General features: G+C 29.9%; 1 protein-coding gene, 1 long non-coding RNA gene and 1 other non-coding gene across 15 annotated transcripts; 2 read left to right on the top strand and 1 right to left on the bottom strand.

The window, feature by feature from the left end:
• Positions 1-14,270: 14,270 nt before the first annotated feature.
• On the top strand, positions 14,271-18,949 carry LOC149987305 (uncharacterized). Of its 9 annotated transcripts, XR_016498969.1 has the most exons (7): positions 15,283-15,598; positions 15,763-15,848; positions 16,033-16,843; positions 17,744-17,813; positions 18,005-18,279; positions 18,603-18,659; positions 18,935-18,949. XR_016498969.1 is itself a non-coding variant. In XM_090245303.1 (5 exons), exons 1-2 carry the CDS (start codon positions 14,604-14,606, stop codon positions 15,173-15,175), a joined length of 291 nt encoding a protein of 96 aa, XP_090101429.1. In that variant the 5' UTR covers positions 14,271-14,603; the 3' UTR covers positions 15,176-15,262; positions 15,476-15,598; positions 15,763-15,848; positions 16,033-16,602. The 9 variants fall into 9 exon arrangements, 8 of the variants coding, with proteins under 8 accessions (XP_090101429.1, XP_090101428.1, XP_090101425.1 ...); XM_090245303.1 differs by lacking the exons at positions 17,744-17,813; positions 18,005-18,279; positions 18,603-18,659; positions 18,935-18,949 and adding exons at positions 14,271-14,875; positions 15,157-15,262 and having other exon boundaries at positions 15,476-15,598; positions 16,033-16,602; XM_090245302.1 differs by lacking the exons at positions 17,744-17,813; positions 18,005-18,279; positions 18,603-18,659; positions 18,935-18,949 and adding exons at positions 14,291-14,875; positions 15,157-15,176 and having other exon boundaries at positions 15,476-15,598; positions 16,033-16,602.
• LOC149987304 (uncharacterized) lies at positions 17,659-19,680 on the bottom strand. 5 transcript variants are annotated; one of them, XR_016498970.1, is made up of 5 exons: positions 19,341-19,680; positions 18,985-19,184; positions 18,589-18,642; positions 17,997-18,134; positions 17,659-17,793 (listed from the first exon to the last, which is right to left on the bottom strand). It is a non-coding gene; the product is annotated as an uncharacterized LOC149987304 (long non-coding RNA). The 5 variants fall into 5 exon arrangements; XR_016498972.1 differs by having other exon boundaries at positions 18,985-19,178; XR_016498974.1 differs by lacking the exon at positions 18,589-18,642.
• Positions 19,681-21,196: 1,516 nt separating this feature from the next.
• On the top strand, positions 21,197-21,269 carry TRNAR-CCG (transfer RNA arginine (anticodon CCG)). The gene has a single exon. It is a non-coding gene; the product is annotated as a tRNA-Arg (tRNA).
• Positions 21,270-22,281: the final 1,012 nt, after the last annotated feature.

Below are 22,281 nucleotides of genomic sequence, written 5' to 3'. Positions count from 1 at the left end.
TTTGCCATACCTTCTAAATAAGTATTCAACTACTACAATTTCATCAATTCTAAACTTAGACTTATTAATAGATAAGATTAGATCTATCTTTTTAAGTTTCTTCAAAATCTTTTTCACATCTTTAATGTAAACTTTTACAAATCTTTTACATCTATCAATATCCAACATCAAGTCTCCAGCTTCCTCTTTGCAATCCTTGATAAGTATATCATCTATAAAAATAATAGTCTTTTTAGGCACAAAATTCCTAAAAATTTGATTAATGGCATTCTGTATATGAGCTATTAAGTTAGTGGCACCTTGAGGCAAAGTGCTCATCTTCATAAGTCCTAATAGAATCTTCATGGTTATCAAAACTTTACTTTTTGATGTAAGCTAAAACTAATAATAACTAGAATAAAAATCTCCAATAGAATAGATAGCATGTTGGATAAAAACTTGAGCAACTTCATCCATAATTGGTCCTCATTTCTTATTTTTGATTGTCACCTTATTGGTTGGCTACATGTCTTGAATGAATCTCAAAGCTTCAAACTTCTTTGGTACTATGAACCATCAATTAGACTATAGATCCATAGATGGTTTAAGTATTTTCATTTGTATATTTTCCTTCAATAGACTCATCAATTTAGGTAACAAGGCTTTTGGCAAAAAATCTAGCTTCAAATTCCAAGGCACATGTAGAATAGTAAAAATAACCATTTATACAACAACCTTTAGACTAACACATGTATTTTTATCTAATAAAGAAATAAAAGCCTTACAATGCTTGGAGATCATTTCTCAGGACCTTTTTTTTTTGTATTCTTTCAAGAACTCATTGCTTCCAATCTTTAGCTTGGATAATATCTCCTTTGTAAAATTGTGTCCAATCCCTTTTGTCTCCCTCAGTCTATGCTCTTTTTCAGCCTTCTTAATATGATCTTCAAAGTTTCATAGCAATTATGTTGCCACTAGTCTCACCTTCTTTGCCATAGTCTTATACTTTCTATTCACCATTACTTTAATCTCTAAGCCATAACTCTCAATCAACTCTATATTAGTAGCTATCTTTAATATCTCTTCATACAATTCTTTTGAATGAATCTTCACTATCATATCAATAGATGCAATGTCTTTTCTTTGAAAAGTCTCTACAATTTATAAAATATCATTTGAAAATTCTTCTTCTTTAATAATTCTAAAAATAGACTCATTATTCAAAATCATACTAATTTTTTTTAATTTTTTTTTCTATCCTTATAATTTATCCTCTATACTTACAATCCAAATCTATAACCGTTTGAAAAGTCATACATCCATCTTCTATCAGACTCTAAATCTTACATCTACTTCTCTATATATTAGAGCATGTTACAGTAGAAAATTTCTTTGCATCCATGGCATTCTATGCTCTACATGTACAATCTAAAAATCCAAAAAATCATCATGTTCATAGTCCATGGGAGTTTTTCTGAGTTCATCTCTATACCTGTCATGATTTAGCTTTACTATAAGAAACTGGATTAATTGTCTTACCATCATAGCTACAAATCCTAGTATAGTGTGAGCCATCATCTAATACCTTGGTCTCCATCCTTGTTGCAATGATATATAGCTGCTCCAAAATGATTAGATAAATTCCTTGATTTTGTACAAAAAAGTTTTGTTCCACTTTTACATTACTAATTTTGATGCCCACTGATGGACATGTTCCATAAAAGCTACCTCTTTCATCATTGATAGGTCTCAATATCTATCCAAAGTTGGTGTGAATTGGCCACTTATTCTTTTCATAAATCTTTCTAGATAAGATGTTGATGTTAGAGCCATGATCTACCAATGCTAAGATTGGCTCTTCAAGGCCTTCAATCTTTACATGTATCTTTGTAGAAACTCTTGTCTGAAATAGATGGATATAAGTTGTCAAAGCTTCATCATTATTCCTCCATAACTTATTAACGTCACATTGAGATACCTTGACCTTTATTTTAATTCCTTCTTCTTAGTTCTTGCTAGTGTTGGCTTTTAACTTTATATTAGCTACCCCATTACATAAAAACATTTGTAGCACTTTATCCTCCATCTCATCACATAAATCTTTTTCTATAATTTTAACTTTTGTTTTTACTATCCTATCATAAATAACTCTATACTTTTTGCTTTGGTCATTATTACCTATATTATCACATTTTAAGACAAAAACTTATACAATCTCTTCCTCTTCTTCCTTGGTCATTAGAGTATCTAATACTCTTGTCATCACTATTCCAATTGTTATTTGCTTCTTTTTTTTGATATCATCAATGATGAGCTCATGAAAATCTTTCTTAGCACTATCAAGAACTTTTCTCAAGGTGAATTCAAACTTCGCAATTAAAATCCTATCTTCTAAAATATCCTTTATGTCAACTAAAGATTCAATATCAAATTAAAGTTTATAGAGTAGTGTCAATGACATACAATTGAAGAAAATTGGAGAAGATTTTAAGAGATTCTAAAAGCTTCTAAGAAGGTTCTTGTAGATTTTAGAAGATTCTAAAAGATTCTAATAGGTTCTAAAAAGATTCTAATAGATTCTAAGAAAATTTTAGAAGGTCATAAGAAATCTTGAAAGATTCTAGGAAGCTTTAGATGATTTAAGAAATTGCCAAAGAAGGATCTTAGGCTTGCTTTATTCTCAAGCCTTATAAAAACTTCTCAAGAAGCTTCTTAGAATCTAATATATATATATATATATATATATATATATATATAAGAATTGAAGTTAAGGAGATTCGTAGTCTCAACAACTCACTTCTTCTGGTCTAGTCAGGACCTTCTTATCTTGTATCTAGTTATTGTTCTAATATTGAGCTAATTTTATTTTTTGGTCTTGAATCCTTGTCTTCTATATCGTCCCTAATAATTTGTAGAGAATGCCATAAGATAATATTAAAAGCTTGATCTTTCTTGATAGACAGTGGATTACCATTCTTTTTGGAAGTACTATAACATTCTAGATGTTGCGGATTACTCTTCCCAAGGTTAATATTGTTCTTTTTTTAATATTCTTTTGGTTTTTTTTTTCATACCATAGATTATGTTTTTTCCTTTGCATGCATGTATTTTTCTAATTTTTTATGGCAAAAGGTAGAAAAGTCAATATGAAAAATTTTAAAGAGATTAAGTTAGATTTTATTATTAATGTTCTTGAAGCTTTGAAGATCAGGACAGAGACTTTGTCGAAGCAGAATGAAGAACTATATATGACTATACATAATGATTAAAGAATCGGAGTGCCTCAACCACTATATCAAATGGCAATAGAGGATCCAAATTTTTAAATGATTATATTTGATTCAACAAACATAGAAGGTGTATCCACTCAAGGTAATGATTTGACAATAATAATAGCAAAAGAATCAACCTTTCAAAAAAGTTTGATAGCACTTGCTCAAAATTTTGTGGCTTTGTAAATCAAGTACGACTAATCACCTTCCTTCAACCTCAATAATATTCCACTAAAGCATCTTATGTTGGTTTAGTTAGAACCTTGCTTTTAAATCAAGCTTTATCTTGATTTACTCTATTATTTAAAAAAAAATTCCTTATATAGCATAATTTTGAAGCATTTTTAGCAGCATTTGGTGAACATGATAAGATTTATTCTTCAACAACTAAAATTCAAAGCCTTTGACAAAAAACGTATTTTGTATCAACTTATGCTTCAAATTTTTGATAAATAATATGTCATATAAATTAGAAAAAAGATGCATTGATGAATCAATTTCATTGGAGATTAAGAGACAATGTCAAGGACTAATTATTGTTCTATGCTAGATCTTCAAATACTCAATGAAGCCATTAGTCAAGTTGTGAAGTGCAATAATCTTTTATTTCAACAATGACAAGATAAACATTCTTCAATTACACCACATATATATATACCAATTATTCTACAACTTCTTCACCATCCAATTCTAATGAGTATTTGAAAGCATAAGATATGCAAATTGATGCAGTTTGCTTCAAATTTCTTTCTGAGTAAGAAAAAAAGCATCAAAGGGAACTTGGCCTATGCTTATATTGTAGAAAACTTAGCCACAAGATTAATAATTTTTCATAGAAATATCAATATACATATCGAATGACGAGTGTAGCCATATCATCAAAAGCTTTGCAGGAAAACAAGGGTGTTCAACCACAGTAAAGATTATGTGGTTAGATTCTTCCCAATCACAAATCAAAAAAAGATCTTATACTCTCTGACAACCTTTCTCATTATTTTACTATACGTGTATAGTTAAAAGTCACAAAACTAGAATGTCATGCATTACTTGACTTAAGAGCCTCTACATATTTTATTGACAAAGAATTTTCTAGATCACAAAAAAATTGTATAGTCAAAAAATATAAAGTTGTATATATAGAAGTAATAAATGGTCGACCTTTATCCTCTACAGACATCATTCATGAAACAATTTCATTAGAATTAATCTTTGACAATCATAGCAACCAAGTAATTTTCAATGTTATTAGATCACTATCAAGTCCAATCATTTTAAAACTATCATAGCTTGAAAAATAAAATCCACAGATAGATTAGATATTCCAAAAGTTAGGATTTTTTCTAGTAGAGCATAGAATCTTCAGATTTATGAAAAAGCTTCTAATACTAGACAAGCCAAAACTTAAACAACATTTATTTATTGGAGCTAGAGCATTTATGAGGGTAACCAAATGGAGCACTATATTTGCTATCTATGCAAATCCACAATCAAAACCTATAGTTGCAACAATAATTTTAGAGGCATATGATTTTGCATATGTATTTGAAAAGAAAAATGTGGACATCTTGTCAAAGCATTGTCCTCATGATTGTACAATTGATCTTCAAAAAGGTGCTCAACTATCATTTGGACCTATCTAAAATTTATCTTAAAATGAGCTTGCAACTTTAAAGGAGTTCATCGAAGAAAATCTAGCTAAAAATTTTATTTGACATTCTAAGTCATGAATTGGTGCTCCGATATTATTTGTGAAGAAGAAAGATGGATCTTGATGGATGTATGTCAATTATCATGGTCTTAATAAAATCATAGTAAAGAATCGATATCCATTACTATTGATATTTAAATTTTTTGATTAACTTAGTTAAGTAAAGATCTTTACAAACTTTGATCTACAAGGCGAGTAAAACTTGGTATGCATTAAAGAAAGAGATGAATGCAAGATAGTATTTTGTATCAAATATAGACATTTTGAATACAATATCATATCTTTTGGACTTACCAATGCATCAGCCATATTCCAACACTTAATGAATGACATATTTTGCAAGCATCTTCACAACTTTGTTGTGATGTATTTGGATGATATTCTAATCTTTTCCAAAAATCCAAAAGACTACAAAAAAATATATCCGCCTTGTGTTGGAAAGCTACAAAGTATTAGGCTATATGCAAAACTAGAAAAGTATATATTTTATGCACCTTAAGTCAAATTTGTTGGATTTATTATTTTTAACAAAAGCCTTTTTATGGATTCAAAGAAGATACAAGCAATCATTGATTGGGCTAAGACAAAAACTGTATATGATGTTCAATGCTTTCTTGAATTTGTAAACTTCTACAAGATTTTTGTTAGAAATTATTCTAACATTGCTGCTCTACTTACACAATTGACATGCAAAGATAAGCTGGACTAGGGCCCCAAAGCAGAGGAAGTTTTTCAAAGCTTAAAAGATGCTTTTATAATAGCTTCAATTTTGATATATCTAAATTTCAATAAGTCCTATTTTATAGAGACCGATGCATTAGACTTTACATTAGGAGTGGTTTTGTTGCAATATGGAGAAGATGGCAAACTTCATCCAATTGCATTTCATTCTAAAAAATTCTCAGCGATAGAAATCAACTACAAAATCCATGGTAAAGAACTGCTTCTCATCATGGATTCTTTCTAAGAATGGCGCCACTTTCTTGAAGGCACCTCTTATCAAATGATTGTATATATATATCATAAGAATCTTCAATGCTTTATGTCAACTCAAATTTTGAACCATCACTAAATGCTTTGGAGTATATCTTTATCACAATTTGACTTTTGTATCATATATTGACTCGAGAGCCAACAGGGATTATCAGATGCATTATCAAGGTATTCTTACATTGAATCAAAAAAAAATGAGGCAGCATATGATAAAAAATGGACAACTTTATTAAAACCTCAACAATTTTATCTTCGAGTAACTAATGTATCAATATATGTGGATTTATCATTTTTTGTTGAAGTTTGTAAAGCCTCAAACATGAACCCTCTTGTTCTTAATATTAAACATCTTGCCAACAATCTTCTTGAAGAATCTTCTAAATTCAAGTATGAAGACAACATCGTATTCTTTGAAGAATATTTATTCATTCCTGAATGACCAACTTGCTTGCACATTCTTCAAATATGCCATGACTTCCCTATAGCTAGATATTTTGGATTCAACAAGACCTTGGAACTTTTTTAAAGATACTTTTGCTGGCCAAAAATGTAGAAGGATGTTAAGGAATTTGTATTATCATGTGATATTTATTCAAGGTCAAAAAACCCTTGACATTGGCCACATAAACTTCTTCAACCTCTTTCTATTCCAAGACAATTATGGTCATCTATCTCCATAGATTTTATTACAGATCTTCTACCATCAAGTTCATTTGACACTATCTTCATAGTTGTTGATCTATTAAGCAAGATGGCACATTTTATACCTTGTAAGAAGTCAATTATTAGTGAAGAAACAACAAGATTCTTTATTAATAATGTCTATCATTACCACAGATTGCCAGACAATATTGTGTTGGATTATAAGCTACAATTTGTATTAAGGTTTTAGAAGGCACTCTTCAAAATTCTTAAGGTTGATATCAACCTTTCTTCTACCTTCCACCTTCAAATTGATTGCCAAATGGAGTGGGTCAATAAAATTCTTAAGCAATATTTGAAGTATACCAACAACTATCAACAAGACAACTAGACTTCCTACTTGTTGTTGGCAAATTTTGCATATAACAATATAATTTATGTATCTATGCAACAAAAGCCATTCTACTCAAATTATGATCATCATCCAAAGTTGGATATAATAGAGCTTTGAAAGTTGTCAAATCTAACAGTATGGAAATTTGCTACGAAGATGGCCAAACTTCAAGCAATTATGAAGACTCACATAGAAAGGATTCAACAACAATATAAGCTATTAGTGGATGAATTAAGGAAGGAATATCCTCTATTCCAAATTAGTGATAAAGTATGGCTTCTTTGGCATAATATAAAAACTAACATGTCATGTGATAAGTTGGACTACCAAAGCTTGGAATCATTTGTGATTCAAAAATAAATCAATAACATAATTTATTGCTTGGAGTTATCGTCATCCATGAAGATTCATCTAGTCTTTCATGTTTCACTTTTGAAAAGGTATAAAGAATCAAACATACCAAGTCAAACATAACCACCATTTTCTATAGTTAAAATCAATGATCATGTTAAATTTGAGATTGAAGAGATATTAGATTCTAGAATAAGACATAAAATGCTTGAATATTTGGTCCATTGGCACAGATATGATATCAACATTTTCATGTGGGAACCAACTAAAAACCTTGTAAATGCACAAATAAAAGTTCAAAAGTTCCATCAACAACATCTATTTAGATCAAAAGTGATAAAATGAAGAACAATAGCTTAGTAAGATGGCTTCTCTATGAAGATTCTTAATTCTTGGCCTCATAAAGAAAGAAAGGAGGCAATCTTTAAAGAGGTAATTTTTTAAATATTTATAATAGTATAAATCAACAATTCGAGTTCACAACTATAATCTGTTTATATTCTTTTGGTGTTGTTTATTTTATGTTATATGAATGGTCAAGAGATAGATACCTTGTTGATCATACCATCTCAACTAAGTAACTTGCAGAGACGACTTTAAAATGAAGAGCCATCTAAACCACAAAGACATCAAAAAATATCCAGTAATAGGTCACTGGTAATTGTATTTGAGGTAGAACCTTTCTATAAAGGATGCCCAGAAGAAGTATTTGTAGAATAATTCCATAACATAGATACCAAAGTTTATTTTTGGTTATAAGTAGAAGGCTTAGGACACTATTGATGGCTACAAGGACCTATAAATCATTTGTTGTGCAAAAAACAACCATAATACATAACAAATACTATGCAATAGATCTTCTACTTCTTGCATATATATTGACTTGCAGCAATCTTGCTTCTTAGAGACCTCGAAGCTAGAGGAAGAGGTGATGTCATGAACATACAATTGAAGAAGATTTGAGAAGGTTCTAAGAGGTTCTAAAAGATTCTAAAAAGATTCTTATATATTTTAGAAGCTTCCAGATGATTCTAGTAGATTCTACGAAGGTTCTTGAAGGTTCCAATAGATTCTAAGAAAGTTTTAGAAGGTCATAGGAGACCTTGGAAAGTTCAGGAAGGCATTAGATGATTTAGAAAGTTACCAAAGAATGATCTTAGGCTTGATTTATTTTCAAGTCTTATGAAAATTTCTTAAGAAGCTTCTTAGGACCTAGTATATATAAGAATTGAGGCTAAGGGGATCCTTAGTTTCAACAACTCACTTCTTATAGACTAATCAAGATGTTCTTGCCTTGTATCTAATTATTGATTCAATGTCAAGCTAACTCCATTTCTTGGTCTTCAATCTTTATCTTATATATGGTCTTTATTAAGTAGTATCTTACTATTTTCTTTAGTATTGTCTTTTTTCTCCTTACCCTTGTTGCTATCTATTCTCTTTTCTCACTTCTCCTTTGAAATTCAAATATCAACTCTTCGATGTAAAATAAAAGACTTTGCTTCTTGCTTCTACTTTATGTTGCCTTTTGGTCTTTTTTTGAAGTAATATATCTATTATTAAGAGCCTTTTTCTTATTGGTTGGCTCTCTTACTTCTTCTTCTTCACTAATTTTACTTATTTTGATTTCCACTAATATATCACAGAATTCCTTTTCTTTATGGTCCTTCACCAAATAGGCCCTGATAGTAATTGCATCAAAAGGATCATCCTATCTAGTTAATCTTCTAATAGCTTCAACTCTCCTTTCTATTACTTCTTTAGATACATATATAGATATTTTGTCCTTCATGTATTCAGCCTTAATGATTAAAGTCTCTACTTTCTTATTAAGTGAAGAGTTGTTCTTTTTTACTTTATCTTCCATCAATTTTTTCATGCCTCTTCTTTCAAAATTAGTTCATAGAGGCTCATTTGTTGCAGCATTTTTAATTTTTCCTTCCTTAAAGATAATAATGTCATTCTTCATGGCATTTATATATAATCCTCAGTCACTACGTTTGTAGTTTAGATCATTTCACCAAATACACCTCATAACAAACCTTTTTGATCCTTCAATCAGTCGTAAAGTACCTAACCTTATTCCTTTCTTCAAAAAAATTATTTCTACCTTCAATTCTTTTATGTTCCTCATCAAGCCATTAAGGGTTTCTTCATCTACATTCTAATTCCTTAAAAAGCTTGATAGAGTAGGAGTAGGCAAAAGTTGTTGAAGCTTTCATATCTTTCACTAGTATAGCTTCCATCCTTGTCTCAAACCCTCTAGACTATATATGTTATTACTTAGCAATGAAGCTCATTGCCTCTTTCAACCTTCTCCAATCAATAATAAAACCTCCTTCTATTATTCCATTTTGAAGAAAGAAAAGAAATCTATCATCTAGCATCTTAATTGTAGCTTGCAAGAACAACTCTAATTTTCTTACTTCTAGAAGGTGCTTCTCAGATAATGGGAATTGCCTAAATTTCTTTTCAAACTCCCTTAGTAATCGTTTGCTTCCATATATTTGCTTCTCTTAGTCATCTCTTCATTATTTTTATTGAAGTATTCATCTCTCAATCTCTCTTTAAATTTAGTCTATATTTTTATATTAATACTCTAATATAGTTGTTTCATCCTTTCTCTGATTTCAAGAAGAACCGCTCAATCAAAGGTCTCAATGATGCTATCTTTTGAAACTTCATAGATTTCCATTTCACACATGTAGACCCTCAAAAATTTAGTAATATTCTTTCTATGAAACCTCCCCATTTTTTTAATAATATCTTTTAAAGCTCAAATATTCTAAATTTTTTATGTGCAACTTTTTAACATAGTCATTTATATTTGTGGAAATTTTTAGCTAAAAATTTCTTTTAAAAATTCAAGATATGGCAAAAATCAAAACCTCCATTAAAAAAAAAACTCACTTATAAATCTTAGTTTTTAATACTAATTGCCAAAAACTCTCTCTTCTTTGATCTAGATTAGAATGTATTAATGTTTTCACATAAAATTTAGTTCTTTAAGTCAACTTTTTAACCTCATTTTTTTATTCTTCAAAGCTTTCTTATAACTCTTTATATACTTAAAAGAGTAATATTAGGTACCAAAAACACATCCTAATTTCAAACAACCATAATTCTCTCATTACTATTCTAAATTATATTTTAATTTCATCCAAATTCTAGCCCAAAATACAAGCTTTTCAAATCCAGCTTCTATACTTTGAATAGATCATCTTTTCTTGGATGGTTTTCCTTGCTTCAAATGGATTGCCCTAAAGTTGTTTCAAACTCCAATGTGGTCCCAATTAACATCTTGAAGCCCATTTGGCATATCTTTCAACCAACAAAAATGAAGTCTTCTATCACTTATCTTATCTACCTACATGGGATGGTCTAAAAGCCAAAATACTACATCTTTGACTCTAAAGCTCCTCTAAAATACTACATCTTTGAGGATTTTTTTCTTTGAGCTTCATGTCCTTGATACTATACTCTTGCATTAAATCAAATAAATTCAAGATAAGGTACACAAATTCAAACATGATTTTTTTTTAAAATAAATATATTTAATTCCAAAAATATCTTTATAATTAGATAATTCTAGATTGTAACAATTTTATACAAGTTTTCTACAACCACCAAATCTTATATATTGCTTTAAAGTTATAATAATTATTATAGCTTTAAGCAATGATTTTTTAAATCAAATATTTTTAAATACAAGTATCATAGATATATTAACACTAATATAGATAAGATGAATTAAATAAAAAAATAGAAGTAAAATTAATACTATCTTTTTTAAAAACTTTTTAAAATATTTGTAGATGTGGATTTGACTTTTTAAGTGTTTGTAGGTCATTGATAAGTTAAAAATTTGGCCAACAAGATAGCTATATGTTTTACATGTTTTTCACTTATTTGAAAAATTAACCACTTATAATATAAATTAGTCATATAATATATATGTTTAAAAAAAAAACTTATTAATTAAATACATGTTAGATAACCTATGGAAAGTTGCTACATATTTACTTGGTTAGATAGTATTCATAAAAGCAAGTGTGATACTTTCTTCACTTATATCAATATCTTTTTTATTCTTAGTATTATTTCAAGAATCTCTAGTCTTCTTATATTTGACAATAGCTATTCTAATTTCTATTTTATAACTATTCTTGATTTATTTATTATCTTTTTAAGAAAATTTAAAAGAGTATATTGCTTTTATAGGATTTTGTTATAATTCTTGTCCTTGACAATTTGATAAGAGTGTCAATTTATTATACTAATTTTATTTTTAAAATAAGTATATTAAACTACTTTTTTGTTTTTTTAAAGATTATGCATTGTCTACCATTAAACTACTATTTTTTGTTTTCAAACATTTTTTTTTTTTTAATAAAGTAGACTAATTTTTTTGTAAAAAATTTCATTTGATATTAGAATTTATGGTTTATTTTTTTAATTTAACTTGATGATTTAATGAATTTGTTTATTATAGTTATGGAAGAAAAAATATTAGATGTTTTACTTAGTAGAAGTGAAAATAAATTTGCAACTATTGTATATCTTCACAAACTTATAAATACTCTGAGGACAAAAATTTCATGGATCACCAATGTCAACTACAGATGTTTCATTATTATGCTTATGGCAAAAATCAAAAATAAGATCAAATATGTATACTAAAAAATTATATAGTTGATAGAAGCAAGTAGAACAATTTCACAAGTGAATCCAAAAATTCTTGTTAAAACAAAAAAATTAGTATGCCAAAAAAGTTTGATAGAACGAGATCAAAATTTTGAAAAAATATACAACAAATAAAGCTTTATTTAAAGTTACATCCTTCTAAATAACTTGTTAGATTTACATAAGTTGGATTTTAAAGACACTTGTATTTGGAAGTACTTTCTTTTGATTTGTATTTTTTAACAAAACTAGATTCAGAACTTCTATATGATCTAAATTTATTCTTGAAAGTATTTATTACAAAGAGCTATTTTATATTATAGATTTATTTGAAGAATGGTGTTAATACCTAAAAAAAAATTATTTTATTTTATTATAATTTGTATAAATTACAAGAACCTTAAGTATTTTGTGCCAATATGTATTCTAAATCACTACCAAACTTGTTGGACTATATCTTTGTCACCATTTGTATTGAATATTATATATTATCTTATAAAATATAATATTTATTCAATACATCATTGAAACATTTTTATCTTGTACCAAAAAATAAAAGTGATACACATGATCAAGAATTTGTAAAAACAAAAAATATTTGTATTTTTCAGCAATAAAGTCAGAAATTATAATTCATATTAGTTTTTTTTACATTTTTTAAGAACATTAATAAATTATCTTATTTTTAATATTAAAAATAATTTTCTGTAACTTTAATAAATTTGATTGAAAATAAAAAAATTAACTATGAATAAATTTATATAACTTAAAAAGTTAAATACATTTATATATACTTTAAATACAACTTTGCTTTCCAACAACAAGTCATTTTGGATATATTAAAACTTTGGAGCCAATTTCAAGAGATTTTTGGTGGCCTCAAATTTAAAAAGCTATCAAAGAATTTATTAAATTATGTAACATTTGTACTTAAGCTAATATTCTACACTATCAGTTCTATAGACTTCTACAACTTTTATATATTTCAATACAACCTAAACTATCTATTTTAATATACTTCAAATTTAAATTCTTATAACCATATTTTTATAATAATAGATTTTTTAATAAAATAGTATATTTTGTATTTTTTATAAAAAATATTTTTAGTAAAAAAAACTAAATTTATCTTCAATGATATTCATAGACATCATGAATTTTTAACTACTTTAATATTTCTTTAAGATTTCTAATTTGTATCAAGGTTTTGGAAGAAACTTTTAATATATTAAAGATTGATATCAAGTCATTTTCAACTTTTATGTTCTTAAAATAATAAAAAAATAAGACATGTGAATCACACATTGGAATAAGTTTTTATTTATTTATCATCAAATATTTTTTTATTAATATAATTTTTATATAATCTTATAATAATAAATTTTAAAAAGAAATTAAAATTTATTGTAAATTATGGCTATTATCCACAATATAATACTTTTAACTTTTTAAAGTTAAAAATCTAGCAATATAGGATTTGACATGTAGAATATTATAGTTTCATTCAACAATTAATCTTGTTGTAAGTTAGATTTTGATAGACTTGGTCTATTTTTTATTTAGAAAAATAAATCTAATTAAATATTGATTTTAATTACTATAATTGATAATAGTTCATCATTTTTTCTATATATTTTTTATATTATTATTAGTATAAAAAATAAAAAAATAATATCATATTTTTTTAAATAGATAAAAATCAAGGATTTGGAGCAAAAGAAGTCTTAAATTTAAAGTAGTATCAAAAGAAGTTGAAATATCTTATAATTTGGCAAGAATATGATGGTAAATGCAAATAAGAGGCATTTAAAAATCTTGCAAGTACTTTAAATTATAAAATAAAATAAAATAAAATAAATTAAGAACATCTATTAAAACTTAAGATTTTGAGTATTTACTTACTATATTTATTTTTTTAATAAAAAATATTACTATAATAATTTTATAATAATTAAATTATTACTATTTTCTAATATATATATATATATATTTATTTATTTATTTATGGGAATATTAAATAGACCTAATCTTTTATTAAATAGATCCACCCTTGATGAATGCAGTTGATTTTTATTGGTTGCAAATCCAATAGTGGAAAAATGAATTGAAAGGTCATTTTTACTTTTCATGATGGTTAGAATGAGTGAGTTGATTTAGTAAAAACTTATATCTATTTAACATTTCATATATATATATATATATATATATGCTTTGTTTTCTACCTTTGTTTTATATAGAGCTAGTTATGTTTGTTATTTTTATTGAATCCAATTGAATTTCACTCCCATTTATCTTCAATTGCCATGGACGGATGTATTGTTAATGGATGAATGAATGCACAAAACATCAATGGATGCTAAAACGTCATGTATATTTCAAAATTGAAATAGACTTGGTTACTTAAATAATGTATTATTCAGATTCAATGAGAATAAAATTCTAATAAGATATCCAATCAAAGCCGCTACGTAATTACACTGGAATGAGATCTCAAATCACATCCGGATACAGGCCTTTGATACGGGAACTAGATTAGCCACTCATATGACACCTCAGTACGAGATCTTGATTAGCCCCTGAAATGAGACCTCGGTATGTGATCATAATTTGCCCCCCTGAAATGAGACCTCGAGTTCCGTCGTCGTTGTCGTCGTTGTCGTCGTCGTCGTGTTCCTCGGGGTCAGTGGCGATGTCTACGAGAGGCCTAGGAGACGATGTCCGTGCTGCTTTGTCGAGGACCAGTTTATTAGAAGTGTCCCGGGACCAGCATAGCCGCCAAGCCATGCCACGCTTCCCTGTTGCAGAAATGCCTCACAACGCCCCCCCTGTGTACGCGCTCGATGCGCTCCTCAGGTTTCTTCTCAGCCTTGATTTCCTTATTTCCTCCTCGTCTCTCTTTTTATCCAGAAATTGTGATTTCACTTCTTCTCTTTTCCCTCTTTATTTTGAACCGATTCTTCTCTCTTATATTGCCCTGTATCGAGAGCTTTGACTGCTGCTATGTTGAATTCAATCATGCATCGAGATTAGTCGTTTAGTTGTTAATTTTTTTTTTGAAAAGTAATATGTAATAGACTCTGTCGGAGTTTGAGGAGCTGAATGCTGCGCCTAACTTATGTGCGATTGTGGTCTAGGATGATGGACGCGATGTAAGGTTGTGTCGTTGATACTCGCCGCGCAGTTTTGGACGCATCTGTTATGGCTCATTGTAGTTTCTCATGTTTTTGTCGCTGGAGTTTAGTAAGAATTGTTCGTTTGAGTTTGAGTGTTTTTTTTTTTTTTTTTTTTTTTTTTTTCCTTTTGTTTTATTGGAAGGAGATGGAGATGGCCTCTGTCGTATTCCTGTGTGCCAAAGAGTCTGTACTGATTCATTTTCCACATATCGTGATGTTAAGAACCGATTTTCTCTCAGTATGTTCGTAATACGACACGTGATTTTTGTACGGTTGACAGGCAATTACTCCACGTTTTCAAAGTGAAGGTTTGGTAGTTAATGAAGTGGAACATTTGCCCCAGAAGGATGTCCAAATTTCTCGCACGGATCGCGGCCGGTATCGGAATGAGCGTCAATTCAAGGTGCTCACAGGGACTGCCCAAGCTGGTTCATGTTATTGTGCTCCTATAGCTGGATTCATCGGTAGTTGTGGTGAAACACATAGATAGTCGGCATTGAACTCTACAGATGGTTTAAATGTAATGGAGGGGGATTAATCAACTGATTGTGTCGCCTTGATGTGCAGAATCTCGCAAGTAGTAATAGTGAGCATTAACTGCAACTCTCCTCGTTTCATTTTGGACCTCATCCATGCAGCATGACTGGTGACAGGTCTGTAATCGATAGGGATTTATGGTTTGTCTAATCAACACCAGTCATCAGTCGTAAACTCCAGATGTAATTTCATGGCTTGGTAGTCAATCTCAAGCAGCACATCCTTGTTTAGAACACGAAATTATTTCAGGAGGTTTCCCTTGACTGAGAATGCTGTAATGTCGTGTTGGAATCGAAGCAGGTTACAAACAGGTGCATTGTGGAGTATCGAAATAGTGGAGAGCACTACAATGTGATGAAGCAGTGGGTGGATGTGTCCACCACATAGCCTACTGTTGGTGTTACTGACTACCTTCGCAGTTCAGTTTCGGAAACTAATTTTTTATTGATTAAAACCTACGGCTTATAGATCAGTACTTGTGGAAGTGAGTAGAGTCCCTTATTTCAATTTCTAATTATCTACTTTTGATATTTTTATGTCAGTTAAGTATATTGATCAATTAAGGTATTTTATCAGGGAGCTTTCCATATCCTGAATTGTGCACATGATAGGAGGGTTCTTTGCTTCAGGATCGCTGAGTGTTACTCAAGCCTCGAAGTTAAAGTTTGAATGGTAACGCTTAGTGATACTTCTCTGAAAATAGTTGCCTCAAACAATTGGTTTGTTGAACCTGAAGAATAGCACGTATTGGTTTTTAGCCATCGGTTCAGACCAAATAAATAACACATGTTGTGACGACATTTTGGCGGTTGTATTTATGTAAGCCATTTAATCTGGGCATTTGTAAGACGGAACTTCAATGTTTTTTCAGATACCTTGTACTACTGTGGTGCTCTTTTACAATTTGCCGCAAGAGTGTGAAATGGCCGCAGTTACGGATTTTGTCTCACATGTGCATGAGTGGTGTAAGGCAAAAGCTCAGCTTATTGACAAAAGCTGCAGGACTTTCCTGACACTAAAAGAGTCATCCCCAGAGCCTTGCAGGAACACGCCCAAGTACACGCCACCAAGTGTTCTGCATGCTTGACAAAGGCGTCATAAAAATCTTCCGGTACAAACATCACCCCTCAATCATATGATGAATTTAATACTCAAAAATATTGGCTGGGTGATTTGCAGTTCGATGCATGAATTTGTAAGATGTGCTTCGTTGAAGAATCACATCCCAAATGCTTTTCATGGAGCACGTCATACGAATTTTCAAACTTAGAATCATTGGGTAGAGGATTACTGTCACTTCATTTTGTTCCCTTAGCACTGGAGAACTGAGATTTTGACATAGAAACACCGGTTCATTTTTCTGCTGTAAGTTGTCCAGTCCAATTTTTACTGATGGAAAAATTGCACCATTTAAGAGAGTTAGTTTGCCAGAACTTTTTTGGGACCTCCTCAATGCTGTTTTCAGAGTAAGGTCACACTGAATTGCACCAAGATAGCTTTGGAAGCCGTGACACTTCACATTCGTTCAGATAATGCAGAATTTTATTTAGTCTTAGCTTAATTTTTGGATGTGGTTCCTTAAGGTATCTGATTTCTGGAGTGACAGTGACGTAGTTGGATGTCGAAAGACGGAGTCTCCCAAAGTTTATATCTAGGAGGATTGGAAAAATTCCTCTTGCAGATCCAAATTTCGCATTCACAACTATTCTGTCTCCGCATTTAATTGAATCATGTATTGCCGAATTCGTGTATATGAAATGGGGATTTACAGGATACTGATCTCTGCTCTAGAAACTGCTCAAAGAAGGTTTGTGTGTCGCAATTCTGGAAACATACCAGCCAAAAGAATTACCCTCCCGAAATTGGTCTGAACAACGGGGGAGGCGTGCCTAATAATCGATGGAATGTCACTTTGAGAAGCATAAGATTTGTCATAGAGAATGTTCATTTGTGCTGACGCACGCTTGCAGAGATGAAATACAAATAATGATGTTTGCAGTACTAATGGCAGAAGAAAGAAGTTTCGAGATTCAGCATGATAATTTCCTCCCGTACCGATTACTGCAAGTTGCACTCAGAATGTAAGGAATTGTTACTTTCGAGAGGAGAGTGTAAAATATGAGAATGTGCCTTGAAGTAAACCAAGCCTAATGATAATGAGATTTTTGACCAAGAAGTAACAGAACGTTTTACTATAGCACGCAGTAAATATTGGAAGATGTGTTTGAAAAGTTGTGTAACGGTTAGAATAATACTAGGCTGACCTGTGCAGGAAATGCAACAAGCAGCTGTTATCTCTTCAAGTGCTCTGGTAGAATCACAAGATGGCATCATTCAACATGTTCCAGTCATATTCATGTGGATCATTCGAAGGAACTACTGCTGTCTAGTCACATCAAAACCTGCAGATTCCCAGTTTCCCCCAGGCATTCAGCAATCAGTTCATCACTCAGGGGATTACATTTTTGAATGCTTTCGAAGCTCTTATCACTGAGTGAACTGTCAAGGAAAATGCATTCACATCCCTCTGCAGCTCTCCTGAAACAAGTAAGCAATCAAGCAACCCAATCATTTTGTAACTAATGACATTCTCCTTTAAACAAGAAATGGCAAGACAAACAGGAACATCATTTCTGTGCTCTGCCAGTACACAGGAGTGTGAAAAAGCTCTTCCATTGTAAATTAACCCTTTTACTGCAATAAACCTCTACTTGTGTCCCAGAAAAATAAAATAAAATAAAACTCTTCCTCATTAAGCCTTCATTGATTAAGCTTCCTCCCTTAGTGCTTTGTATATGAGGAAATCATACAGGTGCCCCCATCTTAATCCTATTTGCTTCACTTTCAACAACTGACCATTGATGGGGCAGGAATGGTGCCCATTGATGAGAAAACCAAACTTGATGCTTTCTGCAGTTGCAGAATAGGTAAGCAGCTGGTACATGGTACTGAATGAATAGAAAATCCTAATGGCTCCCCAAATGAGAACATTTTAATAAATCCTAATTTTTTGTTCTATTTAATTGTTCTCAAATATTTTTGTGTTTATGTTTGTGTTTTGCTTTTTTTCAAAACCTCTAGATCTTTAACCATGCACCCTTATACCAATACTTTAGGGATTCCCAACAATTGATTTTGTTTATCAGTGAATTGTTCACATAATTTGAGGCAGTTACCCAACATTTATGTGTTGTAGAGACAGATGAACAATGGACAGATGAAGTAAAAAGGTCAGAGGTGCAAGCTGGGTACCTGTTCTGCAAAATTGGATGCTTTCCCCTTCGAAACAACATGAGTACAGGGCCTCTCACTGCTCCCCATGCAACCCATCCCTTTGTAATGGTTCTGGATACTCTGATCTGGAGACCCTGTTTGTAGTGCCATTGTTGGTTTCTCATAGCACAGAAAGAACTTGTCTGGTACCTTTTCTCAGCTGGTTCTTTACTCTACTCCTACACAAAACAGATTTGGTTTTGAATTGACAATCATTCATCCTTGATTGCCCAGGTAATATGTAACTAATTTGTAGGTCTTTATCTCACTCCTCTTGTTCATTCATCAGATATTAGTGAATGGAAAATGTATGAAAATTTATCAGGGTTGCTTACCTTGTAGTATTTTTGTAGTTATTGATGTTAATAATTTTGCATATACTTTTTAGTCATATTGATTATAATGTGGGCATTAACAGAGCAACAAACAAAAATGTTCCTATAGCTTCACATTTATTCAAAATTTCTCTTCTCTTGGACTTATCTTTCCTTTTTTCATACTGTGTGTACATGTAATACCATAAAGTTGATGGCACTTTGGAATGTTATGTTTAGTGTCTGAAGTTAACTATTCAATAAATTGATTCATGAATTATATTAAGCATCTTTCATCAAATAAAGTTTGTCTATAATTTGGGATGTGTCTTGGGTCAAAAAAAAAAAAAAAAAAAAAAAAAAAAAACTCAAAAACTCAAAAACTAAAAAACTAAAAAACTAAAAAAAACTAAAAAAAAAACTAAAATTTACAACTGTAGAGATATTCAACTGATTTATTTTACTCTACATCAATTAGATTACTATTTATTTCAAAGGAATATTTTGAATTTTTGAATTTTTATAGAAATATTAATTTTTTTATAAGCTCATCAAATAAAGAAAATTGAAATCCAGTGTTTGGTGGATGAATCCATTTTAAATTTACAAGCAACCAATCATGTGGGTCCCAACATTATGAGGGCAACTGAAATGTGGATCATCAATTTTAGCTGCAGTTTTATGATCACCAATCTAATATATATATATATATATATATATATATATTCTCATCTGAAAATTTTATATTATAAGAGATTGAAGTTTTTTAATGAACTTAAGGACATTCGTATACTCGTCTCAATGAGCAGATCAATAATTGGGGCCAAACAATTCTTGTATTTTAAAAGAGAGAATTAATTACAACATTCTTTATGAAATTGCGAGCATGCTCCAAGTGGAGTGGTGTGGTCTTTATTATTTTTCTTTGAGGATGAATATTTTTCATATTTTTTCATATTTTTCACCTAAAAACATACATGCATACATATTGATTGAGAATAAATTAAATACAATTACCATAGAATGTAGTTATTATTGAGGACAAGTAATATAGACAGTGAAGAAGGGTGAGGAATGTTGTAATCTATAATTATCTTTTAGTTTAATTAAATAAGAATACATAAAGAAAGAAATAAAAAAGAAGCACCAACCCAGTGTGACGGTGAAAGTAATGGGATGCCAAGAATCAATTAATCAATCAATCTGTCCATTCATCCATCAATCAAACAGGTGGTAGAAATGCATCACATTCATGAAATTGGAGTCACATTGTAAAATAGCCACATGAACTACTTAGAATATGTCGATTTTCATTAATACAATAACGACAAGAAAAAAAAGTGTAAATAAGAGAAAAATTAATCACAAGAATGGTCAAATATGTTTGATATATATATATATATATATATATTGTTCTAGGTGTGTAAAAGGCATTGAGTATTATGTATGACTTATTTACATATTTTTAAGAAGGAAAAAAAACCAAGCCTACTAATAAAATATTTTTTCTTTATTAAACTAAAATGGTCTAAGCTTGTACAAATTTTGTAGAATTCACTACTGTTGAATATGCATGAGAGGTCGAAATTTAAATTCTATTACTACATATTATTTTAAAAGTCAGCCTCTTATTGTTTTCTGTTACTGAAAGAAGTTGATGATGCAGTTACATTTCTTTTCTGGATACCATGCATAGGGCTGCGCAGTTCTCTATAATAATAATATCCTTAATTAATGTATATATATATATATATATATATTAAAATCAAAAAAGGGTTTTCTTAAGATAAAGTATTACAAGGCATTGCTAATTAACAATCCTCCTTCCATATTCTTTAATTATAAAAAAGCTTAAGACTTCACCTCTCACAGGATTGGGTCGCGTGGCCTAATGGATAAGGCGCTCGCCTCCGGAGCGGGAGATTGTGGGTTCGAGTCCCACCGTGATCGATTGCTAGGGAAATTATAAATTTTTTCAAGAAAACTTATTATGTTTCAGGGCAATTGTGAAGGCATTGTCATTCTAATGTGAAAACGCATTGGATAATCTAAATTTAATATATTTGGATTCGTGATTTACCATTCATTTCATATAAGTTCAGTTATGTACTTATTACAGAAAATTCAATAAACTTGAACCCTAGCACCGAGCCAAATATGGCTCACTGAAACTACTGTTGAATGTATCGAACAAATAACATGTAAGTTAAGACCATCGTTTTATTATAGACAACGAAACATGCCTGAAATTTAGAAACCCAATTCCTAAAAAGAGTCTTATCTGTTTTTAGTATGATTTGAAATACGATAAACATCAATAATTTATTACTTTTTAGAATGATGAGGCATCTATATATATATATATATATATATATATTTTCCACTAGGCTTTCAATATGATTTTACACAAAGGCTTTGATAAAGACTTCTCAATGTTGTTGTTTTACTTGCTTATTATATGTTTATCTTATTGCTTTTCCAAACACCTTTATATTTACAAAAATGATGTTAATGATAATAAACCATGATGTTGATTAGCATTTTATTTCAAATCTAATTCCAACATATAAACATTATATTTAATTTAAAATATATGAAAACATTACATACAATCATGTCACTTTTTATGATAGTGTTTTGAAGATAAATATTCCAAGACATGATTAAGATATTGTCTTAAAATGAAACATCTTTGCACTATTTTTGAGGATAATTTTTAAAAAAAACTGCAAAAAAAAATAAAAATGTTCATCATTACATAAAGAGGTCAAGACTTTGGCTATTCATATAGTTTTGGAAATAATCATGATTTTATAATAATATTTTGAAGATGCAAGATTTATATTTTTCAAATAATGATATGTATTGTGATGATAAAAATTAGCTAAATTTATTTTATTAAAAGAATTAAGAGACAAAAATTAAAAATTCTAATTGATTGTTTAATTTTAAAAAATTATAC

This window comes from Physcomitrium patens, chromosome 20, assembly GCF_059467195.1.
Source record: "Physcomitrium patens ecotype Gransden chromosome 20, ASM5946719v1, whole genome shotgun sequence".
NCBI classification, from domain to species: Eukaryota; Viridiplantae; Streptophyta; class Bryopsida; order Funariales; family Funariaceae; genus Physcomitrium; species Physcomitrium patens.
The sequence above is the reverse complement of the archived record's forward strand: the minus strand, read 5'-3'. Positions and strand labels throughout refer to the sequence as shown.

What these genes read in the sequence shown, in the direction of transcription:
- LOC149987305 (XM_090245299.1), top strand. Translation starts at nt 14,604, where the DNA reads ATGAGACCTCGGTATGTGATCATAATTTGCCCCCCTGAAATGAGACCT.